Source organism: Wyeomyia smithii, chromosome 2, assembly GCF_029784165.1.
Source record: "Wyeomyia smithii strain HCP4-BCI-WySm-NY-G18 chromosome 2, ASM2978416v1, whole genome shotgun sequence".
Classification (NCBI taxonomy): domain Eukaryota; kingdom Metazoa; phylum Arthropoda; class Insecta; order Diptera; family Culicidae; genus Wyeomyia; species Wyeomyia smithii.
In genome coordinates this window covers 101,797,573-101,815,134 of record NC_073695.1, presented here as the reverse complement: position 1 = coordinate 101,815,134, position 17,562 = coordinate 101,797,573, and the positions used below count along the sequence as shown (strand labels likewise).

The window sequence follows — 17,562 nt, the reverse complement described above, 5'->3', positions numbered from 1 at the left end:
AATAACGACCAGGGCACCAAAGATAAATGGTAGTGTTGCATATGAACAGTTTATCGCAGCTGCATATAACCCTCATTTTAAAAAATTTCACTGCTAAATTGAATGATTTTCCGGTTCAATTGTTCCTTTGTACCCAGTCAAACACCGTTATCGGTCCAATATCCATAACGCATATTAGCTTCGTCGCAAAAACGAAGCCTACATTTGAAATTGATCAGAATAAGTGATGGGAAACTTATCGATACTTATCGATAATATCGATAAATGCTGGTCATCGATATTATCGTTAATTTTTTGACGTTAACGATAATTATCGATATTATAAGGGTGAGCACAAGTCAGTGCGGCTGGTTACTGGAGGAGACCCAAAAGAAGGAGGCCTCACCTACCCTACCCCAGGAGTTGCTTTTGCCGTTAGGTATTTGTTGGGTGCTGCTATTCGACAAGAGTTAGCATTGTTGGGGGTGGTGTAACGGTTCGCCCCGGGTGTCACTGAGTTTCTGAGAAATATAGGTAACTATAAAGGCACAGACTAACAGACATAACACTTCGAACAAATTTTCAATAAAATCATCGTTTGGATGATTGCAGTACTTTACGTTAGTAACACTAGCACCATCTGCTGTTTTATTTGCGCTGCGTCATGTATTTCGACATCAGCGCCAGCGTTACTGAATGTGTCAAATGGGGAACTACAAAATATGTATGAGATTGCATGACAGCGCCCCGGACGACGTTTTCGCGCGATGACTGTTATTCGATTGAAAATTTGAAATGAACGTTTTTTGCGGCGATGGAGCTAGGTTCCAGTGTTACGTCTGTTAGTCTGTGAAAAAGGTATTGATAGTTTTAAGTTTCCTAAGAACAGACGAATTCGACAACTTAGTACTGGAGAACTTTGAAAAAATATCCAAACTTTTTGCACTATCTCATAAAAAGCAATGATACGAAATTGTAATAAAATGCATTTTCTTTGGCTCGCCAGCTCTTATAATATGATGGACATGCATAGCGGCAGTCTATTGGTAATTGTTTAGTTTAACTTGGAACTGTTTAAGTTCAAAGTATCTGTTACCCAACAAACAATTTTTAGTTCCACTAAAAATCCAAATCAACGAAATTGTTGCGCCAAAAAAGTATCCTGATTTATACAGGAGGTAGACAAAATAATTGAGATAAATAGAATTCTCTCGGGTTTTAAATGGCCAGAACTTTACGAAAAATGAATCAATTTTGATAACTGGTTTCATTTCACTGGAAAACAGTATTATATTAGTATTACTTGGGAACTTGGTGTGACCAACCTACACCGAAAATGTTTCGGATTTCAAGAGTGTGTGTCAAAGTGTACATTTTTGCAACGCATAGAACGTTTTAGGCAACTAAATTGTCTGTCTAAAATACTTCATTCAAAAAAATCTGAGATCACCGATATTTTCTAAAATCCTTTTTTGTTCTTAAAAATATATTTTTTTCAGAGTAGGATCTTAAACTCATTTTTTTATATTTTTGAAGGAAAGTTCAGATAATTTTTACTAAGATATATTGATTCATAAGAAAAAGGTTCAAATACAGTTAGGTTTTCTTACGCGGGGGATACATGCCTCGTGAAAAAACCATGTTAATCCAAAAATCCGCTTGATAAACCGCTTTAATTCAAAAATTCGCGTAAAAACCACGTTAATTTGGAAATCTGCATAAATAACCTTTTAGAGAAAATCCGTGTGAAAATAATCTGATCTATTTAAATGTTAATCCAGATAAATTGCTCTATGACCTACACACCCACAATGTTCGATTGAATTCTGCTAGAGTGCTGCAAGCTCAAAGAAAATTAGTACCCTACAGGGAAAAAACCGCCAAAATCAACACCCATACTTAATAAATTCATACCTTGATGATTCCTTGGCGAATTTCCAATCTTCGGCTACCAATGAACCCGAAATAAATTCTTATTTATTGACAACATATAAACCTAAGTGAAACAGAATACCATAAAAAGTTCTACGCGTTGCAAAAATGTACACTTTGGCACACACTCCGGAAATCCGAAATATTTCCAGTGAACCTTGGTCACGTCCAGTTCTCAAGTAACACTAGGAAACTAGGACAGTTTTCCAGTAAAATGAAACTTGTTTTGTCAGAATTGATTCATTTTTCGTGAAGTTTTGGCCATTTAAAAATTGACAGAATTTTGCCTGCTTCAATTATTTCCCTTATAATACAACCTTCAAAATAAACTTCGGCTTGAAACTACTCCGTAGAAAGCACTCTCGGCGTAAAACCCGAGCACTTTCCAAAACAAACTGTTTAACTCGTCCGGTTGTTTGAATTTTCATTTGCAGTATCGTAAGATTTGTCATTCAAGGCCTTAACACAATGGATACGTTGCGGCTGCGTTTGCGGCAATTTGACAGTTAGCCCATACATTTATTGTCACATTGACGTCAACGCAACGCAACGTATCCATTCTGTTTGGGCCATCACTGTCTCTGTTTTTAACAAATTTATATAGCAAAATTGCATTTGTCGAATAACGTTTGCGGTAAAAAAAATGGACAAAAATTGCCGATTTTTCATGGGTTTACCTTCAATCGCACTGACGAAACTACTCATGCATCATCAATCATAGTAACCCATGAGTTAGCAAAAAAAAATTGACAGCCCTATCAGTCAAACTCTAACTGTGATGGCGAAAAAAGTGAAGCTGCTCCGTTCAGAAGTGTGCGCGTTCAAAGAACGGTACCCCGCCGCGTCAAAAACGGACATCGTGCGGCACTTTGTGGACCCCGGGTATGTCGGTTTTGGCATCTACAACATCTTGACACTATTGGACAACGATCAGAGCATCGAAAGAAAGCCCGATTCCGGACGGCCAACGACCCTGAGCGACAAGAAGCTTCCAAGGATGCTGAAGAGGAAGACCGAGGGAAAAGTGGCTAAATCGCTGCGTGCACTTGGCAGAGAGATTGGTGCGTGCTCTAAAACAGTGAAAAAGCATCTGGAGAACATGAACATACATGCAGAAAGTGGCAGTCCCGTCCACTGGTCTTGGAGCTGCAGGCAATGACGCAGCGACAGCGGTTGAAGATGGTCAAGTCAATTTTCCCGGCGAATCGCGACGCGGCAGTGGTATTGGACGACTAGACCCATCTCACCCTGGATGGCAACGACTAGCAGTGCTCTCCGTATTTTACCTCCCCCACGAAGGAAGTGAGCATCGAGGTAAGGTATATTTCACAGACCAAGTTCCCCAAGAAGGTGCGGCTGTTGCTGTCAATCAGCGAGAAAGGGATGTCAAAATTGCTCTTCTTTCGCTCCGGGCTGGCCGTGAACGGGGAAATTCATAGTACGAACAGGGTTGCCACATTTAAATCTGTGTTTTCCCTTGAAAAAATCTGAACATCTGTATCTGGAACAAACATATCTGTAAAAAAAATCTGTGTTGTTTAAACACAAAGAACTTTGTATTTTTTGAGTTTTTATGGTACATAAACGAAATTTTTAGTTTGATACGTGTGAGGAGTTGAAAATATGTTCAATTTGCTCAATATTTAATGAAATAAAATTTGGATTGTTTTTAAAAGTTAATGTCGATTTCGAAAAATCTGTAAATCTGTACTTTTCGACGAAAATCTGTATATCTGTATATACAGATTCTGTACCGTTACTTCGGCCAAAAATCTGTAAAATACAGATTAATCTGTACATGTGGCATCCCTGAGTACGAAGTGCCTGACAGCAGTTGCGTCGTTCATCAAGAAATACCATAAGCGCGAAGACACGGTGTTCTGGCCAGATTTGACGTCGGCCAACTATTCGAAGCGATCGTTGGAGAAGATGGAGCGGCTGAATATTGATGTGGTACCGAAGTCGGCGAATCCGCTCAATGTCCCCCAGCTGCTTCCCATCGAGAATTTCTGGGCAAATTTGAAGCGCAAGATCTTTTCCAACAATTTTGTCTCGAAAACGGAGGAGGAATTAAAAAAAACGAAGAAAGAGCTTAAAAACATGGCTACACGCATGTTTTCGTCCGCCATGGCGAATGTTCCGGTTAACTGTCGGAAGGCTGCACGCAATGACGTAATATTTTTTGTGAGGAAGCTAACATGACAACCTTTCATGGGAAATTTATCCAACTCAATTATCTGTCATAGTTTTTTTTTTAACGCCATCTGAAATAGTTTTTTTTCATCATCTGAAAAAAAATTTTTCACCGCAAACGTTAGCTGTCAAATTATCGATACTTATCGATAACATCGATAAAAGTCTCGGAATTATCGATTGTTATCGATGTCCGTTCTGGGCGATATTTCCCATCACTAGATCAGAATTTAATAGTACATAAAAATCGTCTGTTATGGACGACGAGTCAACAAACTGATTTGGCTGCGTTCGATACAACAGATATGTGGAAGGTTCCTTGAACTGTAATATAACTAGTATAAAAATCCACAATCAAATTGGTTCGCATCTCGGATAAATGCCGAGCAGAGCAGGGAACCGATTTCACACAGATCGTAAATTTGTGTCGATTTCCCGACGTAAATTATATATCCGTTGATAGTTGTTTTAACTTAAATTTGGTGGCTCATGTTTTTCTGATTAAGTGATGATTCATTTCTCTCCAAAAAGAATAATAAAAGAAAAACAAAACACAGAGTTAGTATGAACTTTTTGAGGATGGTTGATTTGAAAGAAGATGCACCTAAATAATCCAAATTGGTATAAGATACTGTGTTAGATATTTTTTTTTTTTCAAAAATCATGAATAGAAAATACAAGCGCCGGATTACGGCTAGCAAGCGCAATGTTGTAACTAGGGCAGGGAGATATGATTCAGCATTTCCATATAGCCAAAATATGATTTTCAATAAGGTGACTGCATTTACTACTTTTGCCAAACATTTCCGTAGCTTCCAAAACTTGTTCCGACAGAAAACAGACCAATATGCTTTTCAGAACTATCCATAATATCTTGTGTAAAATAATCTTCAACAAATGTGAATGTGAATGTAAACTACATTATCAATGGCTCAATACGAAATGAACAAACAGCAATCAGGTTTTTCAACTCACGGGGCATACAGCTTTAATTGTTGACTTTTTGAATTGACTTTATGATGTTATATGAATTAAGGATGTTGCTTGACTTCTGTATGAACATCACGAGAAATCGAACAAAACTATTTTGTTTATACGGTCTAGTTTACGAAGTTTGAGAATCTCAAATTGAGATTTGATATCAATAGCACCCCTCTGGTCTAAATTAAATGGCACGCAACTTTGCAATTAATAAAATCTGGCAGCGCTGGTCGTACGGTCGGACGTTTGCGAAGCAGAAAAAACGAACGGAGCATTCTTCATTTGTCACTTGAGATGAACAACTTCCCAAAGAAAGTGAGCCTCGTTTGTGAACCATATTTTTATAAGTTCCGCTGGTTGAATACATTTTGCACTACCGGATTGTGTTCCGACTACAAATTTGCTCGGTTATCATCGTGGTGAAAAAAATGTGCAAACTATGGCCATTCCGTAAATTGCGTGTTAACTTTTTGTACGCTCCGTGTCTGCGGCTGCAAGCTACTAGTGTTCGCACTTGTGCCTGTTTCTTTTGGTTTCCGTCTGGCCAAATGCACATTTTGGCGATCTAAAATGTTTGTCCTAGATTGCGGTTGTGCTTGTTAAATGTTTTAGGAAGAAATTATACAAAAAATCAGCGCATATTTTTCATTGTTGACAATTCCTGTTTATTACCTAAAAGTTGTTGACTACAGACATCAAATTTTGTTTTTTTTTTCTTACGAATTTCATCCACCCACCGGTATCTGAACAGGATGTAAGCGGAATGCCTTCCACATCAAGACCACGCGGAATGTCTGGCCCTGGATCGAGCGGATCAGGACGGCCAGCTGTTACAACTCCAATGTCCGAGCGTCAGCAGATGGCACTGCTGATGCAAATGACTTCAACATCTGCCGGCAGTGAAGGAGGTACAGTAGGGTCATACTCTCTGATCAATAAGATTCATCATTACTTGCTCTTGTTTTAGATATGAGCCCCGGATCAGCCGGTTCTGCTGCGTCGGGATCCGGTGGGGCCCATTCCCGGCGGGATCGAATCAATGAACGCGGCGAGACTGCGTTACATTTATCGGCCAAAAAGGGCGACCAAGATACGGTTAAAAAATTACTAGAACAGGGAGCTAATCCAAATGTAACAGATTTTGCAGGTTAGTATGAATAAACCTAGGTTGCTTTTAGATGGGGTCAAGAGTATTTGATGAATCGTTGATACTCCTCAGTTCTGCTACACTGGAGTCTGTATCGCATAAATTTCGTAATTGGTGTTGAAAGCGATTTTAATGTATTCTATTTTTTTCGCAGCACGTGATTATAAATTAACCTAATTATTAACCTAGCTAATTATTAACCTTGTTGCAAATTCAAAACACTTCATAAAATCTTAAACCATTTACGAATCACTGCTTTAGTGTCATGTTCAATCTTCATAAAAAGCCATAGTGGTAAATTAGAAACATTTTCGGCTTTCAACCTCATAAAAATTTCTCTACTCGATCAACCAAATCGTATTATTTCTATTCCATAACCACCAGTTATGTTTTTAAATTTTATCTCTAAGTGAAGTCATTGGTTTCAATTTATGTACAACGGCTAGCTGTGAAATGTAAAGATTCTCTTCTATTTGCGAGCATAATTCTCGGAAAACAATTGAAAACAATGTCCGTATGCAAATTTTTGCTTTGATCACGGTAAACACACTTGTTTTCTTAGGTTTCACACTTGTTTTTTTGGGAGTATCCGAGCCTATAGACAAATTTTTCTATAGCGGGTGCCAAAAAGTTTATAAAAAAAATAACGCCATAAAATGCGAAGCTCCTTGATCAAATCTACTGGTGGGGGAGAGTATCTATGGCTATTGAACAAGGTTTATTGAAAATTTTAAATGGAGCCGTACGACTTTTCCACATCTATTAGACCTGACATTAATAAGAATTATTTTACTGAACCTAAAAGTAAGCAAATTATTCGGCACTTAATTATTTCTTCGTTTACACGCTACTGTTTCATCCTGCTAGTTACAATCTCCAGATTGAATAAAGTCTTGATTCTTATGATATTGTAGGTTGGACTCCACTGCATGAGGCATGTAATCACGGCCACTACAATGTGGCACTGGCACTGGTTAAAGCCGGAGCCAACATCAATGCTACCGGTCTGGAAAACGATACTCCCCTGCATGACGCGGCCATCGTTGGTCAGCTGAAATTGTGCAAAATGCTTGTCGAGCGTGGAGCAGATCCAGGCTTTAAAAATCAAAAGGGAAAAGCTCCGTGTGACGTGGCCGCGCCTGCAGTGTACAATTTTCTACTGCAGGCAAGAGGTAAGTGGAAGTTGAATTTTATTTTCTCCGACGAAATTTCAATACTAAGCTTCTTCTAAATTGGGATTTATACTTATAACGGTTAGCTTGATAGACCAGCACCCTATTCAATTGGGAGGTCATGAAACGCTGTAAACGAAGGAGATGATTCTCTCTGACTCCAGATTTTTTTTATATACATTACCGTTATAGAATTAACAATCGATTTGCTATAAATGGCGCAAAAAATGTCTTTTGTCTTTCAGGTTGCCAACATGTTCGTAGAAAAACTCATTTTATTTTTTTTGTGATGCTAAATTAGAGAGGACGAAAATAACGTTTTACTTTTTTATGTATGGGAGTGACTTGGTGACTTCTCAACACTGTTAGAAATTTGTAATTTTAATTGCTAGGATTTGTGTGCTTTCACTATTAGGACTTATCTTTCTTAGGGATTTAAACTTGTTAAAAAGGGAAATAAACTTACAAGTAACTTAACCCTCTAGTGCCCAATACCGCCATTTGGCGGGCTTCAGTCAACCCTCTAAAAAGCTTCAATAAATACCTTAAAAGTGTTCATAATGATTCATAGTGATTTTACCGAAGCCCGTCTAGGAATTAACTTGGGCACTAGAGGGTTAATTACTAACTTATTGTTTATAAAGAGAGCTTATCGTAGCAATTGAGGATTGGAACGATTTTTTTTCGAAAATTGTTAATATTTTATTTGACATAGCTTCTAATGTTTCAACACCAACAATGTTTATTACACAAACATTTTAACCAACCACTATGATATACAGAACAATTTAAGGGCTGGCGCTACGATCCTCCTACTGGCAACAATACTTTCCTGAGTCGGTATTTGACGACTGACTTGTTAGACCCAGGGGCGACTCGTCCATAGGTGCAACCTGTGCATTCCTCATGGGGACGCCAGGCAAAAAATATATTTCAAACGCAAATTTATATTCATATTATTTTATTGGTTTTTAGTTTCACTTTCAAATAGTAACAAATAGGATGATTTGCGTGATTACGCGAACATGATTGTGATTACTTCCTCAAACTGCGATTTTCAGAATTTGTAGTTGAACAGGCAGGTTCAAAAGCCTCGTCTCCCCTGGTTAGACCAGCATCGTACGTCATGATCAGCTTGGGGCGATTTACAGACGAATTAGGACAAGCAAATTATTTTAAAAGTAGTAGTACTTAATTCACTATAATCTGTAAAGTAGTGAAAATGCCTTCCAAACGCAACGAAAATTGTTGGAAGTGCAAGTGTCGAAAGTAATTCAAGCTTAAGAATGTGAAAATGAATTATTGAAAAATAACAAAAATAATTACAATTTTTGCCGCTTTTGAGTTAGCGCCGGGAATCGATCTTATTTTTAAATTTTCCAAAAAGGTAAAATTGATATTTTTGTATGAAAAACTTAAGAGATCTCGTAGTCGTAAGGTTGCACAGTCCGCTTTGACAAGCGGGTGGTCGTGGCTTCGAATCTTAGTATTCAATAGTATCAGGCCTTTGGGTTTTTTTGTTTACACAACATTTATTTGACACGGCACAAAGGCCTTTGGGTTGTCAAAAGACTTTAACATGGTTTTTTTCTCAGGCTCTCCATCACCTATATCCTTCCTTGAAGCTGAATTCTACAGCAGCGGTTCTCAACCTTTTTTGTCCGCGTACCCCTTGGTGATATTTTCCAAATCAATTGTGCTCCCTAGCTTGGAATGTTCTCACAGAGTGGGAGAGAGTAATGGTAGATCATGTGATAGTATAGTTTAGGTTTCAAATTGTACTATGATTTGTTTGCCTGCTACACTGCCCATAAAAGCATAAGAGCCCCATATGGAAATGCTCACAGCTGAGAAAATTGCAAATGAAGTTCTAATCTTGAATTTATAGTAAATAATTATGATTTCACTAAAAGTATGTTTTATTCAACTGTATGTTCATGAGGTGAAGCTTTGGATACTTTCATGAGTTCTAAGAACTTTCGCATGAATTCCAGGCCTGGAAGTAAATGATGGGACTCGTTTGCCTTTATTTTTTCTCTATAAACAGAAAATAATAGTATATCTGTCTCCACGCATTCTAAGACAGCCAAGGCATTTATAATTATTCCTTGTTGTGTCTGTCATATGAACAGTTTTTTTTAATCCAACATAGAATTGCAATATAGCTAGTTGTTTTTAACGAATTGTAGCATGAACCGGTACATGTTATTCTAAAAAGAGCAACTACAGCTGATAGACGAAAACTCGTTCGACATAGAGTCTACAATTAAATTCCTTAAGAGTCCACAAGAAATATTAATACAGGCCGTAAGGCCACACTCCTAAACGTTTTTTACCCATTCCAGATGCTAGGAAGAATTTCCGGAGACAGTTGCCAAAAAAACTTCACTTTAACTTCCGATTTTCTTCAAAAATACATATAAATTTTATTCAGTTTTAATGTCTCTAGCTTATTTTCAATTGAACCTGGCAAACATGAACTGTGTTTCAATTTATTTTAGTCAATGATATTTGTATGTGAACATGTTGTTTTTAAAAGAAAATTTAGTATATACTTAGGATGGGACTCATATGTCTTCATTTTCAATATGGAACAGGCAAGGTTTGGTATTTTTCCAGTATTTTTTTAGAACAAACTTTCAAATTTCATCAAGGCATACGAAAATATGAACAATATAAGATACATTAACAGCATAAACTCAAATTTGCCACAAAGTCATATGGGACTCTTATGCTTTTATGGGCAGTACAAACGTATTTTAAAAGCACTGTAATTACGGACACAATAAATTCGTTTGTTCAGTGATTTACGTATTTTAATTCTCAGCCTCCCCTTCATTTTTCCAGAACTATATTTAATTACATTCGAAAGAACTTCAGTCACATTTGGTGATGTTGTACCTGTAGTGTTTTTTTTTTTCGTGCAAACAACGTTTAACAATTACAACGAAGTTATAATTTAAAAAGATTCATTTTTGTTTTTTGCTTCACAAGTTTCATTTGCCAACAATAACATTCACTGTGCTACGAAGACAGCTACTATGAGTATATTATTTTATTTGTAAAGTTAAAAATCGAAAAAAAAATTAACAATGTTGAAATTTAAAAAAAGATTCTGAATAGATCCTAGTAAACGGACAAAAAACTCACAAGCACTGACCGGCTCTTACTCTTCTATAAATTAGTATTTTTAGAAACTTACTCGTTCGATATTATGTCGGTCACGATTATTTAGTGAATATCGAAGATAAAAATAAATACAAATAACTTATAACCGTTGCAAAAATGTTCAATTCTTGTCAAGTAATTTATGGTTTGGATTACCATCATATTCATGAGATAAACTTTCAATCACCATCAGTAGCAGCATTGCAGTTTCGATTGCACGCGAATAGAAGTCGTGCCCGCTGCAATGATAGACGACGAGAAACTAGCGGCGCTTTGCTCTACATATACTCTACGGTACTGTTGCTTTTACCAGCATGTTTTTTTTTTCAAGACATCAGTTTCTGTTAAGCTCTAACAGCAGGTTTAGAAATTGTTCAAGAAAAGGGGTTGTTTCAAATTTTTCGAAAAAGCTTTACCTTCGAGACATCAAATTAGTCTAGGTTCACGGAGGCCAACTAGAGTTGTCGATATTAAAAATATAATATCGATATCTGCTTCATCGATATTAAAAGCGGCATCGATATTGAAATCGATATTGCGTGCCGATATCGATATTTTATCGATATTTTTCTTCATGCATTAAGGTCGCTTTTTACGCGGATTCCGGAATTTACGCGCTTTTTTTACGCGGATTCCGGAATTTACGCGGTTTTTTTTTACGCAGATTCCGGAATTCACGCGGATTTTCTACGTGGCACGTAACCCCCGCGTAAAAAGCGACTTTAGTGTATATTTTTTGTTTGGCTTTCAGCAACGGCCTTGTTTCCTGAAGCTGCCGTGAAAGGCAGTGGCGCTAATCTCATTTATGTTTTTGAAGGTTTGTTTACAGAGCAGTGTTGCACAGAGTTAGGCGCTTGAATCAATTTAATTATTTAAAAAAAAGCTTAGCTTAGCTTTGTAAATGTTTAAAAGTGGCGCTGATATGCTATCTCATTTACACGTACGTTGAAATGTTATTCCTTAAATCATCGCGCGATGTCAGCTGCCTGCAAGAAACACCGCCGTTCGCAATCGGCAAGAATAAACGTTGTGTAGGTACATTCTGAAATAATGCAACGCATTTTTTTTTGTTTCATCAAGCAAAGCACTCGACGTTTCGTGCAATAAATACATCACCCGAAAACAATACAAAAGCACACTGCCACTGAACACCGATACTGTATGCACGTATGAACACTGCTTTTTTTCGTGTTTCGATGAATCAGCTGTGAAATTACATGTAAAACTGATCCAGTGATCCAGCTAATGCTGGCTTCACTCATGTTGAACGTAAACGTCAGTGATGCCACCGGGTTGGCTTTCTGTTAGGCCTGAAACAAGCTGAACGCCAACGTGAGCGATCGGGCGAGATTCTTGCCGAAGGTTAATAAACAGCCGTGAGTAGAGTTGTTCATTAACCTACGGCAAGAATCTCACCCGATCGGTCGCGTTGGCGTTCAGCATGTTTCATGCCTTAGTATTGAATATTCCGGTGAAGTGTTTGCTATTTCATCGCTTTACCCAAGGTGCATTCTCCAATCAGATTAAACCGACGTTTCGTGAGCCGCGTCTCCTAATCGTCACTGATCCATTGACTAATCACCAGCCAGTTACTGAAGCATCCTACCTGAACATTCATGTTATCGCTTATGTAACACCGATTCTTTACTGATTCATCGATTCATCGATTTTAATTCATCGATTCTGCCATCCCAATGCAACACCAAGGCATCGCATTTGATCGGTTTAATGTGGTGGTTATTGCCCCGAGAAGTTCCACACCCAAATTTCTGGAAATTCGCTCTAAGCATGCTGTCAATGAAAATGGAGATATGGCAACCATATTTCTGTCGAGCTGCTTACATTTTCCATCTATCACTTATTGATTCTAGTACCAACAATTCTGGTACCTATACTTTTTAGTTGATTTGCCCTAAAATTGCTGAAATAGAGTAAACGTCCTTTTTTGTAGTGGAACTAGACTACTGCGTCCATTATTTAGAACTATTGTAGTATATCCCCATTACTATACGTACCATGTAGAAAACCAGACACCCACTATTGATCGAGTGAATGGCCGGTTGCCTCGGCGCGCTCCCAGTCAGGTAGAATGTGCTTAATAAAGCCAACTACTTTACCAGGATTGGCAGACCAGATCTCACCCGGTTGCAAGCAGCCCTTGCTAAGAAATCTGATTCTACTCATGTATAATGCACCGCAACTGCATAGTAGATGTTCCGAGGTTTCGCTTTCCATATTACAGAAGCGACAAGTGTCATCCTGAACTCGACCAATGTTTTTTAAATGATACTTACTCGGGCAGTGCCCAGTTATTAGTCCTGTGTAGGTAGAAAGAGCCCACTTGTTGAGCTCTAGGAGCTTTTTACTAATTTTTCCGTTTGGCGTAATTACCCTTTTCGACTGGTGACACCCTCTGACAGCCCTCCAGTTGGCTGTCACCCGTTGCTCTTCCCAGTATTTAAGTTCAATTTTTATAGTGCAATTTGAGATACCGCAAAAGGGTTCCGGACCAACTAATTGCGAGTTGGAGTCCTGTTTGGCCAGTTCGTCTGCTTTTTCATTGCCGTCTATGCCGCTGTGCCCGGGAACCCAGTACAAATTGACAAAGTTCATACGACACAGCCTCCGCAGTGAGAGAACGCACTCCCACACTATTTTTGACGTACACTCGTGAGCACAAAGAGCCTTTAGTGCCGCTTGACTATCAGAGAAAATGAGAATATTCGCATGTTTGTAGTTTCTCTACAGACAAACGTTGACACATTCGATTATAGCGTAAATCTCCGCTTGGAATACAGTAGGCCAGTTGCCCATTGCCACTGATATCTGTATACCAGGACCGAAGATTCCCACTCCAGTTTTCGAACCGATTTTTGAGCCGTCCGTGAAGAATATCGTTGACCCCTGACGGACCATATTAACTCCGCACTCCCAGTCGGAGCGCGATATTTCACGCACCTTGTAGGAAATGTCGTAGTTGTTCAAAGGTTTCATCCAGTCTCCGCACATACTCAACAAAGGCCCTCTTTTAAAATGTTGCAAAATACTCAGATGACCAACCAGATCACCAGGTAAAATCGCTTCAAGACGTTTGAGCCGCAAGGCGCACCTTTCCGCTTCTAACTGCACAAATTCATGCAGAGGCAGCAGGTGAAGAATTGCATCCAGCGCTTTCGATGGAGTGCTGCGCATTGCTCCAGTTATGGCAATACAGGCCAGTCTCTGAAGCTTTGCTAGCTTTGTTCTTGCAGTAGCCTCTTTTGTTTTAGGCCCCCACATTAAAGAAGCGTATGTTATTTTCGGTAGTATGATGGATGTGTAGATCCATCTGACCATTTTTGGTCTTAGGCCCCATTTCCTACCAACCGTTTTTGAACCAGAACGCACTGACCGCTTTGCTTACTGCAATGTCGAGATGGGCGTTCCAGTCAAGTTTCGCATCTAGAGTTAATCCTAAAAATTTAACCCTTTCGCTAAACTGGATAGAACTTTCCTCAAGCTTAAGAGGCATTAGGTTAAGTTTCCTCTTTTTAGTGAAAGGTATTATTGTTACTTTTGCCGGGTTTATGTTCAGACCCTCTTTTTTACACCAGAGATAAGTTACGTTCAAAGCAAGTTGCATTCTTTCCGAGACAACATTGTCAAACTTTCCTCTTACCATAATGACAATGTCGTCTGCGAAGCCTTCACCTTCAAAACCTTTATCTTCTAAGCTGCAGAGGAGGTCATCCACAACTAGAGACCACAGGAGTGGTTAAAGTACTCCACCTTGAGGGCATCCTTTCGTGGCTCTTACAGTTAAAAATATTCCCCCCAGCTCCGAAGAGATTATTCTTTGTGCAAGCATGGTATGAATCCAGTTGACTATGCACGTGTGAAACATCCTCTTCTTCATCGCTTTTGCCATGGAAGAGTAGGTCGTGTTATCGAAAGCACCTTCAATATCCAGGAAAGAGCAGAATGCTATTTCTTTTGCTAAAAGAGATTTTTCAATTTTTGCTACCAGCGTGTGGAGCGCTGTAACTGTAGAGGTACCTGTTTGATATGCAAATTGAAATTTAGATAAAGGGTATCCAAGCATGTTTGTTGCATAGAGATATTCCTTTAGTACTTTCAACATTATCTTCAGCAGGATCGAAGACAAGCTTATGGGTCTAAAAGATTTGGGGTTATAGAACCAGTCCGTTATTTGTTTGACAACTGGTTACATTGCATGTTTTTAAAAATATCTCATATAGATAAATCGTCCAGCTCAAACCGATGTAGGGGTATGAGGTGGGACCATCATCATCATCATCGTTATTTCTATCTCTATTGCCCGTTTTTGGTATAAAAATAACCCGTACTGCCCTCCATTTCGATGGAATGTAGTTAAAACTTAAACTGGCCTTAAAAATCTTGGTTAGTAACGGTATCCGAGTTGCCTCACATTTTTGAAGTAACGCTGGAAACACTCCGTCAACACCTGCAGATTTTAAAGGCTGGAAAGATCTAACAGCATTTTCCACACTGGTCGACGAGAAAATTTCGTCAAGTAAGTTAGAAGTTGAGACATTTTCTCTTTCAGATTTCGACAGAGTAAGCATTTTAAATTTAATTTTGATGCCATGATGAATTTATGATTGGTAGGCAAAATTTCGACGGCAGCACTCCCCTGATGGCAACCGAGAATATCGGACAGCAATATCGAGTCCCAATATCGAAATATCGATAATATCAAATGCGCCAATATCGTTCAAAAATATCGATATCGTGAAAGGAAAATATCGATAATATCAAATATCGATAAAATATCAGCAACCCTAAGGCCAACATAAAATGACCTATTGGGACGGGAAGACTCTGTAATTTTTTTATATTGATACAGAAAATATCACAGGGAATGGTTGGTGTCTATTCATGTCGTCTGTGCTAGGAATGCTCGCAAGTGATTGGGTCATTGTTCGCGTAAATTTGTCCTTGACACTTCTTATCGATTTTTACCGCTTTGCAATGAAAAATAATGATAACTAGCGTATTACAAAATTGATCAACATTTTATCTATACAACAACATATTGGTTATTGTTATCCATCATGTGGTTATGCTGTTACTATCGTTTGAAATCTGACGCAACATTTGTCAGTTTCATTTCCAATTTTACAGAATGCATACCAGTATAGAAAACAAAGACGTAGTCCAACGTCAAAATGAAAATTCTTTTACCTGCCATTCCGCAAGATCAGAACCGATCTAGATCGAACCTTTTTCAAAAGATCACAAGTTTATCATAGTGTTTGGGACAGTAGGGGACATTTCGATTTTTTTTTTTGTTCCGGATTTATCGAGGGGAACCGTGCTTGCGCCATATCAAACTTTGAGTTTTGGCAAAACAACACTATTGGCGATCGGTGTTTGGCCACTTGAGCGTGTTTTGGCCATTATTATTAGGTGTATTATTCTCTCATTAACGTTTATGATAAGGCTCTTAGGAAAACGTGTGGTTTTGAGGCTTTATGGATGGTAAAATGATAAGCATAGCCAAAAGAAGTAAATGAGAAAAAATCATAATTTTGAAATTTGTTGGTCGGCATATTTTTACTTCCAGGAGTTCCCAGGCTGGGTCCCTGTTTTTTCGAGTTTTAGGTGTTTACTAACAATTTCAAGAGTCTAGCTGCGATCACTTGCGACCAAGCGTTTGAAACCGTTTTGAAAATTTTGGGTTTACACAGGAAAAATACAAAATCTAAAAAAAAGTTTTTTCATCGTGACAACAGAATAACTATTAAGTGTATTTTATTATCATAAACGTTATTGATTGGACTTTCCGAAGAATATATGGCTAAGTGGCTTTATAGGAGAAAAAAAAGAAAATAAAGCATAAGAAAAAAATTGAAAACGAGGAAAAAACATCATTTTCAACTTTGCTAGACGGTATCTTTTACCCTTAGGTGCTCCCAAGCTGGGTCCTTGTTTATCTTTAAGGTTTGAGAACCTACTAACAAGTTCTGGAGAGTTTTCCTGCGATCACCTGCTACCAAGCGATTTGGAACGTATTAAAAATGTTTGATAGGTACATAACATCAAAAATATTGTCACTTTATTTTAAGACTGGACACCTTTAATAGACTAATGAAAAAATACGAGTCTCTTTTTTGCTGGTGACCAATCTCTTCAATTTTTAGCAAAATTGAAGCACTTTAATTTTTTTTTGTCTTAAAGTCGCTGTGTATACATCTTCTACCATATCTCCGGAACACCTTGACCGATGTTCACCAAACTTGACATATTCCTTACATGAGAAATGGGAGGGCAGCCGCTGAAAAGGAGGGAGGGGATGAATTCTGAATTCATATATCAGGGTGGCCAGCGAATTCTTTATTCTTTAAAAAGAAACAAGATTCGAATCGTAGGTTACAAATCGCCAACAAAAACCTACAAAGCCCAGGAAGAGTTAAAACTTCAAATTACTAAAAAATATTTTGAAGGCCAGTGAAGTCGGGAATGATTCCAATTTGGCTTTATATTTTAACTTGAAATAGGCAAAAACTAAACTATGATAAAAAATATCTAAAACCCAAAACAAATAACGCCTCCACCAACCACCAACGCCATAGGTGTCGATGGTTATGTGGTGACGTTATACACTCACACTCAACCAAAACTGATCTAGATTCAATCCTCCAGAGATTTTCTGAGGCGAAAAATCTCTGGATTCTTCTATTGCATGGGAAATTGAAGCCATTGGTTCCGGTCCGTTGATCAACGGGGGGCCATTAGTTAAGATTCTGAGGCCAGAAATTTTAAAAATCAATTTTAAAGAATTTACGTTTTCAAAGACCAGAGGCAACAAAAAGCAAAGCAAAGCAAAGCCTTGGTGCTACGTTCCGATTCGGAACTTCACCTTCTGTTATACTATACACAGACTTCGCAGCCAACTGTTTAGTGTACAGGACAATTGCGGGGCTAGCGCTACTGACACTAACAGTCACTCCCAAGCCGAGACTCGAA

The 17,562-nt window shown here is 38.3% G+C and overlaps 1 protein-coding gene across 1 annotated transcript in view; it reads left to right on the top strand.

Annotated features, from left to right (window-relative positions):
* The first annotated feature begins 5,315 nt into the window (after positions 1–5,315).
* The window catches only part of LOC129726139 (ankyrin repeat domain-containing protein 11), an 88,022-nt gene continuing 75,775 nt past the window's right edge, over positions 5,316–17,562 (top strand). The window contains exons 1-4 of the mRNA XM_055682809.1: positions 5,316–5,400; positions 5,837–5,993; positions 6,053–6,232; positions 7,147–7,404. Of these exons, the coding sequence (XP_055538784.1) occupies positions 5,380–5,400; positions 5,837–5,993; positions 6,053–6,232; positions 7,147–7,404 (616 nt within the window). The 5' untranslated portion in view covers positions 5,316–5,379. The remainder of the gene's footprint in view (positions 5,401–5,836; positions 5,994–6,052; positions 6,233–7,146; positions 7,405–17,562) is intronic.